This window comes from Monodelphis domestica, chromosome 3 (assembly GCF_027887165.1).
Source record: "Monodelphis domestica isolate mMonDom1 chromosome 3, mMonDom1.pri, whole genome shotgun sequence".
NCBI lineage: Eukaryota > Metazoa > Chordata > Mammalia > Didelphimorphia > Didelphidae > Monodelphis > Monodelphis domestica.
Genome location: NC_077229.1, coordinates 97077757 through 97098030, shown reverse-complemented (window position 1 = coordinate 97098030; position 20274 = coordinate 97077757). Strand labels below are relative to the sequence as shown.

The 20274-nt window shown below is 38.9% G+C and overlaps 1 protein-coding gene across 13 annotated transcripts in view; it reads left to right on the top strand.

Annotated features, from left to right (window-relative positions):
- Positions 1-20274, top strand: part of SMARCA4 (SWI/SNF related, matrix associated, actin dependent regulator of chromatin, subfamily a, member 4) — a 110920-nt gene that overhangs the window by 63985 nt on the left and 26661 nt on the right. For all 13 annotated transcript variants that reach the window (XM_007488524.3, XM_001362925.4, XM_056822729.1 and 10 more), the window contains exons 14-23: positions 602-720; positions 1748-1898; positions 5131-5294; positions 9211-9277; positions 10368-10478; positions 14336-14578; positions 16640-16753; positions 17955-18062; positions 18770-18856; positions 19504-19550. In XM_007488524.3, coding sequence (XP_007488586.1) covers positions 602-720; positions 1748-1898; positions 5131-5294; positions 9211-9277; positions 10368-10478; positions 14336-14578; positions 16640-16753; positions 17955-18062; positions 18770-18856; positions 19504-19550 — 1211 coding nt within the window. The remainder of the gene's footprint in view (positions 1-601; positions 721-1747; positions 1899-5130; positions 5295-9210; positions 9278-10367; positions 10479-14335; positions 14579-16639; positions 16754-17954; positions 18063-18769; positions 18857-19503; positions 19551-20274) is intronic.

Here is a 20274-nt window from a genome sequence, read left to right as displayed (position 1 = left end):
TTAAATCTTCATGCACAAGTGTCTTTGTGCACAAAAATGCACAAAAACAATCGTCATCCTCGGTTACCGAGAGACTACAATAATATACAATAATAAGTTTGTTTTAATTTCAAAAGATTAGGATTTGGCAGGGAGAGGGGGATGAGTATAATGGTGACAAATTTTTTTAAAAATGTGGAAGGATCATTGAAACCTTTTTTTTAATGTATAGAAAAGTTCAAAAGAGATGAAAATAGATAGGCAGGATAGCTTTCAAACTTAGATGTTGAATTAATCATATGTAAAAGGAAACCATAGACAATAGATATTTGCAGTTTCATATATCATTGTTTTCTTCGTATATGGGAATTAATGTTTATATTTGTTAGTGTTTGTCAAGTTTTGGAATAATAATAAAAACTATTCAGAAGAGGGAAAAATATAGTTCATTGTTTTGTTCACCCTTCTTGTGCCTAGAACACAGATCTCTTGAGTATTATTTTTTGTAGAACTGCCCGTTATAGAAATAATGGCACTATAGTATATTTCTAATGCACTAATATTACATGTGTACATCTTGTGGATGGATTCCTAGTAATAAGAATTTTTGTTGAATTGATAGGAAGAGGAGGAAGAGCAGCCACAACCAGCGCAGCCCACCCTTCCTGTGGATGAAAAGAAAAAGATCCCAGATCCAGACAGTGATGATGTCTCTGAAGTGGATGCAAGACATATTATTGAGTAAGAGAACCCTCTGAGAAGCATGACATGAGCATGAATAGAAATTTTACCTAATAGATCATCTTATTGGATTCAATAGCTGGCTTGTACCAGACACTAGAAAATAGTCAGGGAAACTCAGCTGTTTCTGACCTTCCATGATATGACATGGGTACAATTTCAGGTAATAGTCCTTGGGAAATTTTTGCATGCAAACCAAGTCAGATCCATTCTTAGTACCAGTCCTAAGATAGAAGAGCCAGCAAGAGCAGGGCAGTTGGGAATTACGTGATTTGCTCAAGATCACACAGCTAGGAAGTGCCTGAGGCCAGATTTGAATCCAGTTTCTCTTGACTCCAGGCCTGATGCTCTGTCAATGTGCTATCTATATGCCTTAGACCCATTCATTTTTAGAGAGATTGTTTTCAGAGACTCTTCACCATAGGATATCCTTTTAAATGAAAGTTCCCATATTCTTTGGCTTCTGCCTATAAGTGAATTTTATTTATTTTTAATTAGAAACATCTTACTATTTTCTAGATATAGTTTGAGGATTTATCCTCAAAACTGGTGATGTCAGTATTTTACAGATGGAGAAACTGAGGGATTATCATATTCCCAAATAAACTAATAGCAATCAGTAGAATTAGATCTCAAGCTTATTTCTGGCTTGTTCTTGGCTTTCTGCATCTTATTTAAAAATTGACAATTTTCAAAACACAGTTAGAGGCTTTAGAACTAGAATGCTTTAGAACTAGAATGCAAGAAATCTTGTCTAAACCTCACTCATGACAGTTGAGCAAACTGGAGATAAAGTGCTTTGCCTCAGGCAGGAGACATAGTAAATAGTAAGGCAGGAACTCTGGTCCTCTGGTTTCTAGCCCATACTTCTGCCACAGTGCTATGTTGTGGCACCTATTTTCCATATTATGAAAGCAATGGAATATTCTGTATTGCCATGGCCAAAGAAATTTGTACCAGTAGAATATTTGTTACAAAGATGGACATATAGCATTTGTTCCCTGACTCTTCTTTTATCAAACCATAGGAACGCCAAGCAAGATGTTGATGATGAGTATGGTGTTTCCCAGGCTCTTGCTCGTGGTCTGCAGTCATATTATGCAGTGGCCCATGCAGTCACTGAAAGGGTGGACAAACAGTCTACACTTATGGTCAATGGGGTACTTAAACAATATCAGGTAAGAGAGAGAAAATTGGAACACATCTTCCAAAACATCAAATCAGGCGGGGCTTTGTTTTTAAACTTCTAAAATCTTGTGATTTAATTAATTAATTTAGAATGTTTTTCCGTGGTTACATGATTCATCTTCTTTCTACCTCCCCTATAGCCAACAAGCAATTCCACTGGGTTTTATATGTGACATTGATCAGGACCTATTTCCATATATTATTTGCATTAGGATGATCGTTTAGAGTCTATATCCCAATCATATCTCCATTGACCTTGTGATCAAGCAGTTGTTTTTCTATGTTTCTGCTCCCACAGTTCTTTCTCTGGATGTGGATAGTGTTCTTTCTCATAAGACCCTCAGAATTATTCTGGATCATTGCATTGCTGCTAGCAGAGAAGTCCATTACATTCAATTGTGCCACAGTATATTTGTCTCTGTGTATAATGTTCTCCTGGTTCTGCTCCTTTCACTTTGCATCATTTCCTGGAGTTCGTTCCAGTTCACATGGAATTCCTCCAGTTCATTATTCCTTTTAGTGCAATAGTATTCTATCACCAACATATACAACAATCTGTTCAGCCATTCCCCAATCGAAAAGCATCCCCTCATTTTCCAATTTTTTGCCACCACAAAGAGTGCAGCTATGAATATTCTTGTACAGGTCTTTTTCTTTATTATCTCTTTGGGGTACAAACCCAGCAGTGGTATGACTAGATCAAGGGCAGACATTCTTTTAAAGCCCTTTGGGTATCATTCCAAACTGCCCTCCAGAATAGTTGGATCAATTCACAATTCCCAGGTGGGACTTTTGCTATACTAAAATATGTCTGTAGAGTGGGTACATTATAGCAGTTGGAAAATGCCTTATTTATCTTCATTTGCCAAGCAGACTTTAGATGCAAATTGTTTTTCTCTATAGCCATGAGTACCACTTATTCTTTTTAAGCTGCTAATATAGAGTAGTTATAGATAAAATGCAAAGACCTGATGGACATATATGATAAAATATTTTTCCTCCCTAGAATCAGAAAACAATGGGCATCTTATACGTGCCTCTTGTTAGGATTAATTGCAAGTTAAGTTTACTTTACACCTTTCAAGGAATGCTTTGCTAAGGGAAAGAAGGAGTCTGTTTTAGATAATCTTTGCACAGGCCTGCCATGTACTTTCCCACTTAGAGCATTATTTCACCTCCTATAGAAAGGTGTTTTTTTTTGGACTGGTTAATTGTTTGTGTTCTCCCTCACCTTAAATTATCTTTCTCCTAAACGTGTAAATGTTGTATTCCTACTCATAGAATATAAGTTCCAGACATTTTTTGTTTTGTCTTTCTATCCCCAATGCCTTGCATATAATAGGTTCTTAATAATACCTATTCGTTGAATGAATGGGCAAAATGACTGGCTTTTTTTATAGCATCAAGAGCAATGGTTTATTAAAAAGAAATAGAGTAATTAATTCAAGTAGTCACTACGTTTCATTGTTTCTCTGTTTGGACATCACTCCTGTTTTTGTTGCTGGCTGCTTGCGGCCTTCTCCACAAAGTCTTGGCTCAGGGCAAAGAGATTTCACATCAGAGAAACCTTTATCCAATGGAAATTTCCAGAAACTTAATGGAATTGAAAAAATTAGAACTTGGCTAGATCAGTGAGCTTTATTGCTTCTCTTCTGAGTCCAAAATTTCCACTTAAAAATAATTATACTTTTTCCTTCCTTTTTTCTAGGATTCCCAGCATCCCTAGAGTCTTGTTAGTCTATATTAATTAAGTTGGAAAGTGATTCCTCCTCATTTTTTTTACCAAATTCATCATTAATTCTTGGGTGTGATCCCCCTTCTCTCCCCCCTCCCCCTCCTCAATACACCTACACCTGTAACTTGCAGTAGAATACATACCAGTTTAGTTTTTAATATGGAGTTGCATATTATTCCTTTATTCAGACTTTGGGGGGAAATTATCTCGTGAGTTCTAAGCACCTCTTAAAGGCAAACTAATTTTTTATATAATAAATTTCAAAACACTAAAGATTCATTCAAATAAATCACTTAAATATCTAAACTGATGTATAATACTTCAAAATTTAGAGATGAATGAATTCCTTGTGGGTAATGTGTAATTGTGAATAGGAAGAGAAAGACAAAGGTCTGCTCTGTTTATCAAAGTAAAGATTTAAGCTTCCAAAGATGTAAGTTGTGCGCCCTCCTGCCTTTGTAACCACATAGTGCTTAGTTACAAATAGCAAATGCTGGAAGAAAAGGTATTGACTGCTTTAAAATTAAGGATGGGACAGCAGTTAGGCAGCTTAGTGGATTGAGAGCCAGGCCTAGAGACCAGAGGTCCTGGGTGTTCAAGCCTAGCTTCAGACACTTCCTAGCTGTGTGATCCTGGTCAAGTCACTTAATCCTCATTGCCTAGCTCTTACTCTTCTTCTGCCTTGGAACCAATACCCAGTATTGATTCTAAGATAGAACATAAGGGTTTTTTTTAATTAAGCATAGATAAAATATGTTGGAAATATAAATCTTGAGTTTTAAGGAACCACAAAAGGTCATTGAGTCTAATACATACATGAACAAAAATCTCTTCTGTGGCATTCCCATCAAGTAATTATCTAGAGCATTTGCTTGGAACCCTCAAGTCTTTGTATCTCCTAAGGTACTCCATTCAACTTCTGTAAACACTCTAATTGTCATTCTGTGAGGCCTAAATTTGCCTCTTTTCAGCTCTCCTCTATCTAACTGGCAGCTTATTGGAGTGAAGAGGAAACTAGATTTGGATATAAGAGTCTTAAATTGAATCCTAGTTCTGTCCCTTATTATTGATGTGACCTTAAACAGATCACTTAGAATCTCTGTGGGCCTCAGTTTCCTCATCTCTAGAACCAGGGGGTTAGATGGTGATTTATTTGGGTTAGAGGAGATGATTTATGCAGTACCTTCAAGCTTCAAACATGATTCTTTGTCCCTTTGGGTCTAAGTGATATCCTTCCACATTGTACCCTTTCAGATTGAACTATAAGCTGCTTCATGTGTGCTTTATACTTCAGAAGGCATTTCAGAAGAATAGTCAAATGATTGCCAATAGAGAATTGTTTTATATGAAATCAAGAGTTGATAATCAAATGATTAATATACTTTTTAAAAAGGGACTGTCATCTGTGATATTTTTCAAAGTAGATTTTTTTTCTCTTTAACAGACACTGTCATTTACCTGTGTTTGCGCATTTTTATCCTTTTTAGATTAAGGGTTTGGAGTGGCTGGTGTCCCTATATAATAATAATCTGAATGGGATCCTGGCAGATGAAATGGGCCTCGGCAAAACTATCCAGACAATTGCTTTAATTACATACCTCATGGAACACAAGCGTATCAACGGACCATTTCTCATCATAGTACCTCTTTCGTAAGTTTGAAAAAGTAAAAAATATCTGGGATTGTACTGACTTGAGTGGTTACCAGTACAGTGATAATATGGCAAGGCCAGATTAGTTTGGGGTGGATATGGGGGGGGGATGGGGAGACCCTATTATGTATGAATTCTTTAACTGTATACTAATCCCCTCAACTTGACGAACATCTTCAGAAATCCATTCCATTGGTTACCAGGTTCCTAGTGAGAAAGTATAGCTGAATTGGTATAAATCCATCAATAATAGGAAAGATAACTCTAGACATATCACTAACACCTTCAAAGAAGAGTAAAGATAGTATGTTATTAATTCATATAAATCTTAGTAACTACCCTACAAAACAGATCTAAGAAGAAATGAGAAGGCTAGTATTTTGCAGCAAAAGAATCTGTGCTGCTTACTTAATTCACAATTCTTCATTCCATAAAACAAAGCCAGTGTGGCCTAGATTACATTTGGGCATTAAGAGGATGCTCCTCCGTAGCAAAGTTTTTTTGTTTATCATCAGAGTTTATTTTGCCTGGCTGTTCTATGTGGCTGAGCTGGGAGGAACCTCAAAAATCTTCTAATCTAATCCCCACCTATATGTGAAGACAACTATTATTTATTGTCTTTACCTCCCATCTCAGTTCCTTTCCTATGGTCACTTCTCCAACCCAGCCATTTCTACTTCCTTCAGCCAACCTGTTGTCAATTAATTACTGTCCTTCCTTAACTATGACATCCCAGACTGAAATAGTGCACCAGATATGGTCTGTTCTAAGTGCTACAGTTAGAAAAGAAAAGAGCATTGACCTTGTCCTCAAGGACCTCCAATTTTAATGTGGTAGACATCATATAAGGAGACACACATCATGTATATACAAAATAATAGAGATGGTAATAGATCAGGAAATTTTTTCTTTTGGACCTATTGAGGTTGACATGCCTATATAGTTCCAGGTGTCCAAAAGGCAATTGGTGATACAGGATTAAATAAATCTTAGGAGAGAGAATAGAGCTGAATATGTAGATTTTGGAAGCATTCCAAGGAGATTCTCTCCTGATTCTTCTACCTATCCCAACTGCTTCTTTCCAGAAAAATGTCCCCCTAGAAACTGGTATTCAAGAAACATGAGACTTGGGGAAAGGCTGTTTGGGAACTGAACAGCTGAAGGCTACAACATGAGAAAAGATTTAACTTTCTCAATAACGCATACAGAGTTCTCTCTCTCTCTCTCTCTCTCTCTCTCTCTCTCTCTCTCTCTCTCTCTCTCTCTCTCTCTCTCTCTCTCTCTCTCTCTCCTCTCCCACACACACCCACACACCCAGAAGAAGAAGAAAAACACCCTCTTTCTGCTCCTTTTGAATAAGATTCATTCTTCCATGTCTATATTCCATTCATTAGTTTTCTCTTCTAAAAGTCTCAGTCATGTCCTTGAGGTCGAATTTATTTCCTCTTATTAAGAACTGTAGTTCACTTTGTAAATTGCCCATACTTCTTGCATTAATGAAAGGACATCTAATGATCTTAATGAGTTCATCTGAGATCACTAGTCCTCTCTACTTGATAACTCTTTCCTGGGCCATGCTCGTTACCATCTGTTGTATCTGTTGGTGTATTTAACAGCTGTTTTGTCCCTCACCATCCACTTTTCAGTTTAAAGGCCTTTTCACCAAAGGTTTCATAATCTCTAGCAATGGTTTTTAGATTCCATTTGGCTGTATGTTTGTCTCAACCCCTAAACTAGAAGTCAGGAGAGTCTGATTTTAAATCCTTACTTGGACACTAGCTATATGAACCTAAGGAAGTCAATCAATCATCAAAAATTTATTAAGCACCTACTAGGTGCCTGGCACTCTATTAACACTAGAGATAAAAAAAGAGAGAAAAGACAGCCTCTGCCCTTAAGAAGTTCACAATCTTTATAGGGAAGACTACAGATAAGCTCTATTTCGGATAAAAAAAGAGGAGAGGCATTACGATTAAGAGAAGTTGGGAAAGGCTGCCTTTAGAAGATGGGATTTTAATTGGAACTTGGAGGATGCTAGAGAGATCATATTGCAAAGATATTGAGGGAGAGCACTCTAGAAATGACAGGCAGACAGAGATGGAGTGTCTTTTTTTTTGGAACAACCAGGAAGCCATTGTCATAAATTTAAATAATATGTGGCAAGGATCAATGTGTAAGAAGTCATGTAACCTCTCAGTATCAATTTCCTCATCTGTAAAATGAGAGAAATAATTATATGTACACAGCTAGGAAGTGTCTGAGCCCAAATTTGGACCTACAATCTCCCCACTCCAGTTCTGGAATGCCTCATTTTTTTAAAACAGCATAATAATCTTGCATTACAGTCATCTACCATAATTTATTTAGCTATTTCTCTGCTGGTGGGTGTCAACTTTTTTGCTATTACAAAAAATGCCATAGTGGATGGGTGTCATTGGGCTTCGAATCAGGAAGACCTGTGATCAAATCCCTTCTCAGATACTTGACAAGTATCTTAACCTCAGTTTCCTCATTGCTAGGGAAGTCAAACAATAGGACAGGATTGATCAGATGAGATAACATGTAAAGTTCTTAATAAATGTTACTATTTTAAAAAGACATAAATGATGAATTTGTTGATGAGTTTGTAAATGCAAAGACCACTGGACATCAGGCCAGGAAACCTGATTTCAAGTTAAGGCTCTGATATTTACTAGCTGTAGGTGGCAAATTGTTTAACTTCCGGTGCCAGTTTTTCTAACTGCAAAATGGAAATGACAATTCTTACTACCACTTACGTCAAAGGATTGTTTTGAGGAAGGTTTTTGGAAACTTTAAATGTACTATTCAGATACAACTTTTATTATAAGAGAATTGAGTACAATAGAAGGTAAACTAAGGATTGAAGGGGAGGAAGGGTTAAGAGTGAATGAATGAAAAGTAAAAGCATTAAGTGTTTACTATGTGCAAAGTATTATGCTAAGTGCTGAAGATACAAAAATAAAGGAGATCATGTATAGGAGTTTTCATATGCAAATCAAATGGAAATGTCCTTGGTCCTTGAGGTGCTGCAGCAAAGTATGTGATAAATACAGTTGCAGGAGGTAGCAGGACAGGGTGTGTTGTGTGTCTAGTTTGCTGTTCTTGGTAGATGAGGTAGAAGGAAAAAACTAGGTAGGTCCAGTAATAAATTTATGTTTTCCAAAACCTGCATGCTCTCCCAACATACTCCCTGTCATCCAGTGTCAAAACTTGTCATCCATGCCTTATCCCTTTCTGTCTTTCTTAGTATTCCATCAGTCACTAAGTCATGTCAGTTCTTTCAAAGCCCATCTGGTCTATGGTTTATTTGCCCTCACCATGGTAGTCCAGGCACAAAGTAAAATAACACTTCACACTTGATCTACTGTACAAACCCTTACCTTAAGCTTTGATCATTCCAATTCATCCTGAGAACTGCTGCCAGGAAGAAGTCAGTTTTAAGTTCTTCTGTCAAGCAAGTCTAGCTTGAATATCTCTCCTGGCAGGAGATTTAGGCCAGTCTACTCACAAACTATAAGTATGCCATATTCATTCAAGACTGTAACTTCATTCTTACTTGTCCCAATGCCCTCTCTTTATTAACACACTGTTCAAGTCCATTTCTTCACTAGTCCCACCTTCATTCTTCTCTGTCTCTCTTGAATTCTTCTGTTATAGTCCAACACTTGACTCTCTCCTGTATTGAATTTTTCTTGCTATTGTTTGGTATCTGTTAACTGTGCCTCTCTAGCTGGACTTCAATCTCCTTGGAAATAGTAATACCTGCCTCTATTATACTTCTTCCCTCATAGCACCTAATACAATTCTGAGCACACTGCTCATGAATACTTCATAGCTTTTGATTATTTATTAGAGAAATGTGATTTGATCATCCTTTCCCCTTTTTTGCTCCTAGAACTCTGTCAAATTGGGCATATGAATTTGATAAGTGGGCTCCTTCTGTGGTGAAGGTCTCCTACAAGGTAAGTTAAAGCTTTTTCCTTCAAAAGTTCTCTTTGCAGTATTATTATGCTGAAAGGAATGATGAACAGGATAATTTCAGAAAGAGCTGGAAAGACCTTTGTGGACTGATGCAGAGTGAAATAAGCAGAACCAAGAAAATGTTACACCCAGTTACAGCAATATTATGGATTGATCAACCGTGATACTTAGCTACTCTCATCAGTACAAAGATCCAGGACAATTCCAAAGGACTTAGAACAAAGAATGCTATCCTTCTCAAGAGAAAGAACTATTAGAGTCAGGTGCAGATCAAAGCATATGATTTTTCAGTTGTTTATTTGAGTTTATGTTTTGAAGTTTTGGTTTTATAAGATTACTCACAAAAATGAACAATATGATAAAAATAAAATTAATTTTTTAAAAAAGTTCTCCTTGCTTACAAAATACTATAAGGCAAAGGAGTAAGAAGTCAGTATTCAATTAGGAGCCTGTCAGCAGGGTCTGGTAGAAGGAACCCTAGGTTTGGCATCAGATGCTCCACAACCTTCATTCTCTGACCTTGAAGAATCTACTTGCCCTCTGTACCAGAGTTTCCTTCTCTTCAGAATGAAGGGATTGAATGATGTGATAGTGAAGGCTTCTTCCTGATGCATCTAAATTTTATGATTCTGAGGAGGAAGCAAAATGGAAATGTTTCTGGAATCATTGCATTCCCTTTAAGGTCTTCCACATTTACAGTTATTTTTCACATACATAAGATCACTGGTCTGGTTTTCACCGACCTTTCAAGCTGTTTTTTCAAATAGCCAAAGTCTTCCTGGAGTAGGGGCATTGACCTCAAGCTCTGGCCCTGAACCAGCTTGCATGGGAGACCTAGACAGGAGGGAAGTTATTCAGTGAATTATAGTAGTTGGTAGAGTTTCTCCTTTCAAAGTCAGGTGCTCCAGCAAGTATATACTTGTATGGAGAGACTGTGCCATGTTCTTTATCAAGACAGTACAGTCGACACCTTATTCCCCTTTTGGTTAGTTACACCCTCACCCCTTTCTGTGCTGTCCCATCCTCCCACCCCATCCCCTGAATAAAGAACTGCTGCTTTCTTTTCCCCAGGGCTCTCCAGCAGCAAGAAGAGCTTTTGTACCTCAGCTTCGGAGTGGAAAATTCAATGTCTTGCTAACTACGTATGAATATATTATAAAAGATAAGCACATTCTTGCCAAGGTAAGATTTTGTCCCTAATCAAATAGGAAAGTGCGAGAAAGCTTTGTCACTGTGTTCCTTCCACAGAAAACCTAGGCTGTCCATGGATAGTAATGAAATAACTGATAAAACTTTCTATGTGCTGAGCATTCTCTCTTACTCCCAAGTACTTCCTGTGCAGTTCTTTTAATGTATGCTTTACTCAGGTCATAAGCATGGAAACTGCTTTGCAAAAAAAGAAATATTAGTGTTGTTAGGGCCACATAAGAAGCAAGCAGTCAAAACTATGATTAGAGTTCAGATTTCAAGACTCTCTCCTAGCTGTTATTCTGTCCTCTTGTATCATGACATGTAAGGTCAAAAACAGAAGCTCAGGGAATTGGACCTACCCAGCCTGAGTATTTTAGTTGAAGAAACTTTCTTTATTCTGATGTTCCCTAATGGGACCATAGAATGATTACTGGCTTGGTAATTCTTTAATTTCCTAGTTTGAAAATAAAGAAGTTTAGACTAGTTGATTTTTTTTTTAACCCTGACCTTCTGTCTTAGAATCAATACTGTGTACTTATTCCAAGGAAGAATAGTGGAAAGGGCTAGGCAGTGGGGGTTAAGTGACTTGACCAGGGTCACACAGCTAGGTGTTGTCTGAAGCCAGATTTGAACCCAGGACCTCCCATCTCTAGACCTGGCTCTCAATCCACTGAGCCACCCAATTGCCCCCAGACTAGATGATTTCTGAGGTCCTTCTAGTTGTAGATCTAACACTGTGATCTTTTAGGCTATATCCTAACCTTCTTCTGGAATCCCAAGCAAATCCTCAGTAAAATTGTGCCCAGAACAAAGGTGGCATTTGGAATGCTCAGATATAAAAGAAGGATATTTGTCCTCTCTAGGATGTTAAGGGAAAAGTACTCTCTAAACCTTAAAACATTCTAGAAATGTAGTCATAATTAGAATTGGTTCTTTTAGTCTTCCTCTCAGCACCTCTCCTTCCTCTCACCAAAGAAAGTAATCTGATTACTGAATACTCTGGGAAATATTTGTGGTTACTCATTTGGGCTACTTAGTGGTGTGGTGAAAGAGGATACCCATCAATCATGTGAGATTGCTTCAACTCTGGGAGCTTGACTCCCATATCTTAAAGTATTAGAATTTATTCTCATAAACCCTGCTATATAGTAAGGGATTAATTAGAATAGATAGTTCCTAAAGTTCCTTCTATCCCTAATTCTAAATCTTAACATCCTGAATCAGAGGAATCAAAATGGACCCATTTCAATGACAGAATCCTGACAGGATGGTTTATATCTGAATTTGAAATCTTTCTCCTCCTCCTCACCAAACTGGCAGATAGTGAACTTTTTGGCCACAAAAATTCTCAAATATCATCTATTAAATTGTCACGAGGTACAGTGTATGTCAGAATATTGAACACCCTTTAGACCATAGAGAAATCACCTGTTTCTTCTGAATGATGATGGCTGTAAATGTTACTCTGGCATCATATTCAAATTTCAGCTGCCTAACCCAAAGGAATAAAATTCTGATGATGAGTTTTACTCCCTGTGGCTTCTGGGCAAGATGACGTATGAGGAAAAATAAAGGATATAGTGGAATTTTGGTGCCCTCAAACCCCTGTGTAGATGATCTCCTACTCAGTGTGCCTAGCCCTGAAACAATATAGCACATACTTATTAAACACCAGCTATGTGTGGTGCACTGTTCTGGAAGAGATACCATATGTAGACAAGCTGTGGCCTCAGTCCACAACAAACAGTAAGGTAGTATTTAAGTTGGTTTTTTGGGAGTGGTTAGGAATTTAGTTGGTCATGAAGGAATTCTGGGTAGGGTATTATTGGCCTATGATAGTACATGCAAAGGCAAAGAAATATGAAGGAATCTCATGTTGGTTCAAGGAATAGAAAGTAACCTGGTCTATAAACAGTGACTTCTGTGTTTGTATCTCCTTTTTTATTGAATTGTAACAAAGTATAGCATATGTGGCAGGGAGTCATACAAGAGAGATGGCTAGAAAAGTGGGGATTGTTAAGACCAAGAAAAAGAGGTACCTGGGTGGGTAGGTAGGTAGGAAGGAAGGAGGAGAGAGAGAAAGCATCTAATAAATGTTTATTACATACCTCTGCTAAATGCTGGATGAATTGGGGAGATTCAAGCAAGAAAGCCCTCAAAGAGCGTTCTTTTTAATGGGAAAGATGACTGGAGTGTGTATTATAAAGGGAGGTTAAGTTGTAACTGAGGGGTTAGTCTTTTAGTATTGAGAGGGGGAAAGAGTGGAGAACCTCCCTTCTCAAAGTGGGGTTTGGGGGAGACAGCTGATGTTTAGGGTTAGCTCAGAGAGAGGAGAAGGGGGTTTGAGGATTTTCCCCCCTCTGCCTTCCCTCCTTAGCTAAAGCTGCTCACCCCAATTCACTCTTGTCCCCTCTTCACTACTTGAGACCAAAGGGTCTCCCCTTGATCTGTTCACTCACACTCAGCTTGGGGAATAGATAACTTTTAATGTCAACTCAATCAGGTAATACAAAAGGAATAACTAGCACAGAAAGAATGGGAAAGGGAAGTGGGGGAAGGGGGGTCTCTGTCTCTATCTAAAAACCTTTTCCTCCCTCCTCGAGTTTGGGGAGAACTCAGGCATTGGCAGCCTGAGCCCCCTGAGAAAAAATCAAGTTGACTCACTCTTGGGCAACAGGAGCTGAGGTAAAGTCTGCTCAGGTTTCTCTTCAGAAAGTCCCTTCAGTTGGGAAGTGTTGGGGGGAAAGATTTCCAGTCACCAGCAGGAAAAGTGGGTAACCCTCAGGAGAAAGTCTTTTTTTCACCCTCTCCCTTCAGCTTCTCAAGACTGAGAGACCAACTCCTCTACCAGCCAGTCTTCTCCTCCTCCAGATTCCAATCCCTTGGGGCCCCTTCCCCATCGGGGTGATCAATTTCACACACTCTTCAACCTGGCACTTTCTCTTTAGTGCCAGCCTCTGTCACAGGTGGGGTGGGGGGTGGTGAGCCAGTTCCAAAGAGTAAGAAGTATACATGACAATGAAGTGAGCTTGACTTGAATCCCTCATGAAGTGTTGTTTCAGGCCAGAGCTTCACCAATACGATGAACAGAAGCGTCTTCAGAGGGAGAAAGCTACTAGTGGGCCATTGGAACTACTTAAGATTTTTGTTCATATATATGACATCAAATCTATACATCAGAAATTGTTGTGGCAGCAATTTGCAGGCGAGTTTGGAGTGCAGGGGAAGAATGGAAATGAGAAGACCCATAAGGCCTGTAACTAGAGATGTAGTGTGATAGTGGGTAAAGGGGAAGGAGGGTTCCAATCCAATATAGCAAATATACATTAAGTGCCTACAATGTTTATAGCCTTGTTCTAGCTGCTGAGAATGCAGACAAGACAGAACCTCTTGGTGACTGTATAAGAGGATGGCACATTGAGGAAAGTATCAAAGATAACTTTAAGACTTTGAAAATGTGAGGCAGGGCAGGGTCAGCAGTAGTACCACAGATAGAAACATCTGTTAAGTCAGTTGGAGACACAGGTTTAGGGAAAGGGAAGAGGGAATGTGTCAAGTTTTACACATGCAGAGTGTGAGGTAAGAGCCAGATGCCCACATCCAGAGCACTTAGCAAAGGGCAAGCCTGGAGAAAGGAGGGTGGGGCTAAGGGCGGGCCTAGGCCAGATGGGTGTGTTTGTCTTGCCACATTAGAAGTGTGGAGAGATGCATTCCTCTCCAGGAATTGGTTACATTTGTAAGAGATTGAGCATTGAAGGAGTTCACTTGCATCTGCAAGATAAAACTCTCCCCGAACTTCCTATCACTCAATTCCCTTTTCCTAAACTGGTGTGCCATATCATCTGCAGATTCGTTGGAAGTACATGATTGTAGATGAAGGTCACAGGATGAAGAATCACCATTGTAAGCTAACACAGGTCCTAAACACACACTATGTAGCTCCCCGCCGCCTGCTGTTGACGGGGACGCCTCTGCAGAACAAGCTGCCCGAGCTGTGGGCACTGCTCAACTTCCTCCTCCCTACCATTTTTAAGAGCTGCAGCACCTTTGAGCAGTGGTTCAATGCTCCCTTTGCCATGACAGGAGAGAAGGTAAGTGTTCCTAAGCTGGAGTCAGGAATTCCTCAGAGATTCCAAGGAAAGAAAATGTAAACTTCAGGTTTATTGAGAGAGCTAACAGAAGCTCTTTCTTCTGAGTTTCTTGTATTAAAGAGAGTTTCTTGTATTAAAAAGTTGATAAAATTCCTGGATATAAAGAGTAGAGCTTGATAGAGTCAGTCAAATATAGGACAATGGTTCTCCCGGTGTGGGCTGGGACAAGACCTGCCAAGGGCTCCACAGGGAGAAATTTGTTTTTCTAATACTATTGAGACTCTTGACTTTCCATTTGGTAAATATCAATTGATATCCCCCACATAAAAAGAAGCTCTTTGAGAGGGAAGGCCTTGGTAACTTCTGCTAAGTAACTTGTCAGTCTTCATACAACCCCAATTTCCTGGCTTAAGGATTCATTCTGAGGAAGTGCATTATTACAAGTGCTCAAAGAGGCGAATTCGCATTCTATAATAACAGTGGCTAACATTTGTACAGTACTTTGTTTTATCAAATGCATCATATACATTATTTCATATTATACTCACAACTCTGAAGTGGGTACTGCCCCCATTTTATAGATAAGAAACATTACACTTAGAAAAGATAAATGATTTGTCCATGATCATATAGTTAATCAGTGATGTAGGCAGAATTTCAGCCCATTCTCCTTACTTGTTCAACACTTCTCTACCTTCAGTGATTGATTATTTTTCTTGTTCAGGCAGTAGGTTTTTGTTGTTTTAATCTTTACCTTCCATCCAAGACAGAAAAGTGGTATGAGCTATGCAATGGGAGTTAAGTGACTTGCCCGGCTAAAATGTGCCTGGGGTCAGATTTTAACCTAGGACCTCCTGTCTCTAGGCCTGGCTCTCAGTCCACTAAGTGACCTAGCTGCCCCCCTATTCAGTCAGTAGTTTTGAAGGATGAGCAGGATGAGTTCCTATATGACCACTGAATAGATAATACCTTTTTTGGGGGCAAGCCAAAGGTTCTGACCTAAATTTTATTTTCTTCCCATCCTACTCTCTTTGGCGACCTTATCAGTTCCTGTGGGTTCTTGTATCATGTAGCTGATTCCCAGGTCTACATATCCTCTTCTTGCCTCTATTCTGATTTCCAGTCCCATAGGCACCTTAAACTCATTGTGTCTAAAGCAGAACTTCTCTTGTCCCCTAAAATCCAACTTTCTTTCAAATTAAACATACTTCAAGTGCATCAACCTTTCAATCACACAGGATCACAACCTTGGACTCAGAAATTCTTCCCTCTCCCTCACCCCACATCTACAATCAATTGTTGAGTCTTGTTGATTCCTTAAATCCATTCCCTTCTCCACTTAGAAAGTCTCTATCCTAATAAAAGCCCTTGGCACTTCTTATCTATAGCTTTGTAATTGGTCTTCCTGTCTCCAGTCTTTTCCTTCTTCCATTCATCTGCACATAGCTGCTAGAGTAATAGACTTAAAGCAGAGGTCTTGGCCACATCACTGCAATGCTCAGGAGATTCCAAGAATCCCTGTTACCTCTTGGCTCAGAAGGAGACCTCCCTCTGTTGGCAGATAAAGTCCCCTCACAGTTTTGTTTCAGCCCTACTCCAAGTAGCCAGACTGGCCTTCCTGCTGTTCCTCCCACACAGCATTCCACTATCCATCTCCATGCTCTTGTTTGGTTTATGTCTGCCTCCTACTTGAGATGTGCTTCCCTGTTCATCTCTAACTCTTAGAACAGTCTCCTTCAGTTAGCTCTCTTTCTACTCATGCCTCTCCTCCTTCCCTAAAAGCTTCTGGTGCCTTCCTACAAAGTTAGATGGGTGTATGTATGTATGTGTGTGTGTGCATGCCCACGTGCTGCCTGCTCCTATACAAAGTAAATTCCATGAAGATAAAATTTTTCCTTTTTATTTTTTTTTATTATCCCCAGCATCTAGTAAAGGGCCTGATGTGTAGAAGATGCTTAAAAATTGCTTATTGACTTCTGTGTTTGGATTTTAATAAATAAGATTTCCTATCTCCTCAAGAGATAATGGTTTTGTTTGTCTTGTGTCATTGGTGAAAAATAGGTAGACCTGAATGAAGAAGAAACTATTCTTATTATCCGGCGTTTACACAAAGTGCTACGTCCTTTCCTGCTCAGACGGTTAAAGAAAGAAGTTGAAGCCCAGTTACCTGAAAAGGTGTGTATAGGTGTCTTTGGATATTTTGAGCCAACAGTGTTCACGTCTGCCTTGAGCCCCTCCCCATCTGCCCCTGCTTACAATCAGCATGTTCTCCTCTTAAGCTTACTTTCCCCAACTTCCAGAATCCTTTTTGACTCTTCCTTTGCCTTAACCAGTCAGTCACCAACTCTAGTCATTACAATCCTTCACATTGGTCTCCCTTTCCATTCATATAGCCTCTTGTTTAGGCCCTCATCACTTCTCTCTAGGACAAATGAAATAATCTCATTGGTCACCCTATTATTAAGCTCTTCCTTTTTAAATTCATCTTACCCACCATTGTCAAAATGCATGAGGTATAAACCTGACCATTGTACTTCCCCATTGCCATATACTGACCCTTGAGCTCTCTCAGTTGATCTCAGACCCACCTTTCCAGCCTTAGTTCACATACTCACCATCTTAACAATGGACTGCTTGCTGTTCTCTAGTGTAACTACAGGCCTCTCCAGCCTCCATTCCTCAATGCATGAAATAGGATCTAGAACATGCTGTTCTCCTTCCTCATCTCTGCTTTTTTAAATCCTTCACTCCATCCTTACCTCTATCTCTTAGAATTCTTAGTCCTCTCCAAAGCTCAGTTCAAGGACTGCCTCTTACACCAACTTTTCCTCATATATCTCTCACCTTCTTGTGTGTGGTTCACTTCTTTTTCCCTACTATAAATACCTAAAAGTAATCACCCCTTCCCATTTTCAAACATATCTAGCCCAGATGTTTCCTTTGCTTCTGTCATATTTCATCTTATGTTTACAGGTGAATATCAGCTCCTTAGGTATCTGGACCCCATCCCAACCCCCACAATCCCATGGAATTATAAATTCCATCAGGGACTATAATTTTTTGACATTATTTCCCAAGTATCTACCATGGTTTTTGCTACATAGTAGGCCCTTAGTAATTAAAATTTTTATTTGTTTTCCCTTAAGAGGACCCTTCTAGAAAACAGGACATAATGATGAAAAGCCAAGGATCTCCTACCCATCAGCTTTTCTCCCCACATAGACCTCTGCTTCATTCTACATTTTTATCCGCCTGCCTTCTTCACCATGTCCTATCACAAAAAGGGGGCTGGTAGGGACCTCCTGCTGAATATTTAGGCCTTGCTGGCTTATCAAAGATCTGCTCTCCATTAGTAGTGTCTCTTTTGGCTTTCCAGGTAGAGTATGTGATCAAGTGTGATATGTCTGCACTGCAGCGAGTCCTCTATCGGCACATGCAAGCCAAGGGTGTGCTCCTGACGGATGGCTCAGAGAAGGACAAGAAGGTCTGGTGCAAATACTCACTCATCTTCCCTTAGTCCCTTCCTCTCTTTCCCAGGACTTTATAAAGCCTCTGGAGCCCAAAAGTTAATATGGATTCATTTTCGTTGCTTGCTTTTGATTTTATTTGGAAGTTAGTGTTATTGACACTTTAGCACAGATTTCCTGGCGTTTAAACTATTGCTTCGTCTGGTTTGGCTTTGCTCGGAGTACATTAAACTAGCTATCCACTAAGCATTTTAAAATGAATCATTGTAATGAATGACTGACATGGCTCAGTCCATAAGAGTTCATGAACTTTGCATTTAATAGTCATCCCCAGCTAGTCCTGTGTTTGAACAATAAACACAGACCTGATCTACTCTCCTCAAGAACATTAGTTTAAGCTTCTTGAATATTTTCTCACTCATTTTTTCCTGCCTTTTGATAAGCTTTATGGGCCTCCCCTATCTTGCCAACCTACCTTTCAGAATTGGGATATAATATCTCTTCACTTGCTCAAATCCTTAAATCCTTATCATGGAGAGTTTGTGGGAGCATTTTTTTTTCTCCATGGGCAAGGGAAAATGACCTTTTGTAATGCTTTGGAATTCAAAGTGAATTGGGTAGCTATCAATGAGGAGAATCTGTGGGTTACTTTCCCAGGATTCTCTTCGAGTAAGTCCTCCTGCTTGGATGGAAGTTCTGACTGGGAAATTTTCTGTTTTCCTAGGGCAAGGGTGGCACCAAGACCCTGATGAACACCATCATGCAGCTAAGAAAGATCTGTAACCATCCTTACATGTTCCAGCACATAGAGGTAAGGCAAGCACCAAGGAGGCCTGGGTACAGGATATCACTCTTCAAACTATGGCAGAACTTGTTTCCAGTTTAGAAAAGCTTTTTCTTGGGATTCAGGATTGATTCAGAGAAGTCAATATCTGGGTCTCCATGATCTTATCATGTCAAACTAATAAACCCCTGGTGTCCTTTGGTGCAAATAAACAAATAGCTATTCCTTTATTGCCCAGAAGTATCTTTTTATCTTTTCACAGAGAAACATGAGTACCATTAAAAATACAAAAGCCACCAAGTCCTGTTCACTTTTATGCTATCTACCATTTAGGGTTGTCAAAGAGATTGTTATTTTCACAATTGGAAAACTTTGATTAAATAACCAATATCTGGACTTTCACATTCCAGGAAAAGTTATGGATTATAAAGTAGAGCATAGATATCAGAATTGGGGCTATATACTCCAGAACTCAAAGTGAAGCCCTATCAGATTGAAACATAATTGGGAAATGTTTAACAACATAAAAATACAATGCAACATAACTTTAATTTATGGTTTTCTAAATAAATTCTGGGCCCAGGAAGATCCATTTCTTATTTAAATTTAACACAACTGGTTTAAAGTATCTTCATCTCTGTTGGACATAAACAGTTGTCCTGTTTTGTTTGCAGGAGTCATTTTCTGAGCACTTGGGATTTACTGGAGGCATTGTCCAAGGGTAAGAGCAGCACTTATTAACATCTTTTTTCCCCACTCAATTTTATTTCTGTATATATCCTTCTGATATATTCGTCCTCTGCCTTGCAAGCCACCTTTTTAACAGAATAAAAAAGAAAAGGGGGGAAAAACAGTTCAATCAAACCAACCACAATGTCTCCCAAGTCTAATAGGATATGCAGTATTCTACACCCATAGTCTCCTACCCTGCAAAGAAGGGATAGAAGTACATTTTCTCATCTCCGGGGCCAAGTTAGGTCCTAATTATAATTACACAAATCATTGTATTTTTGTTATTTTTGTTTTTTGTTTTTCCCCATTTACATTGGTGTCATTGAATGTATTTTTTGCTCTGCTTACTTCATTTTAATTTGTTTGTATATCTTGGAGCTGAGTAATATTCCATTACATTCATGTATCACCACTTAATAACAAACTTTACAATCATCAACAAAGACATTTTATGATTCTAAGAACAACAGAGTATTGTGTAATAAACTTGTTACAGCTTTTTTTATTTGTATGTGTGCATACATTTTTGCATATGTGTATGTTAACAAGATAATAGCAAAATTGCAATGTCCCTCTCTTTCATTTTTCTATTCATTATTTAAAATGTTTATTCATATTATTATTCACATCTACCAGCAGATTCTGAGTAGCTCTGTCCTGTAATAATTATACTCAAGCATGTGACAATTCTGCGTACTTCAGCACTCAATGAT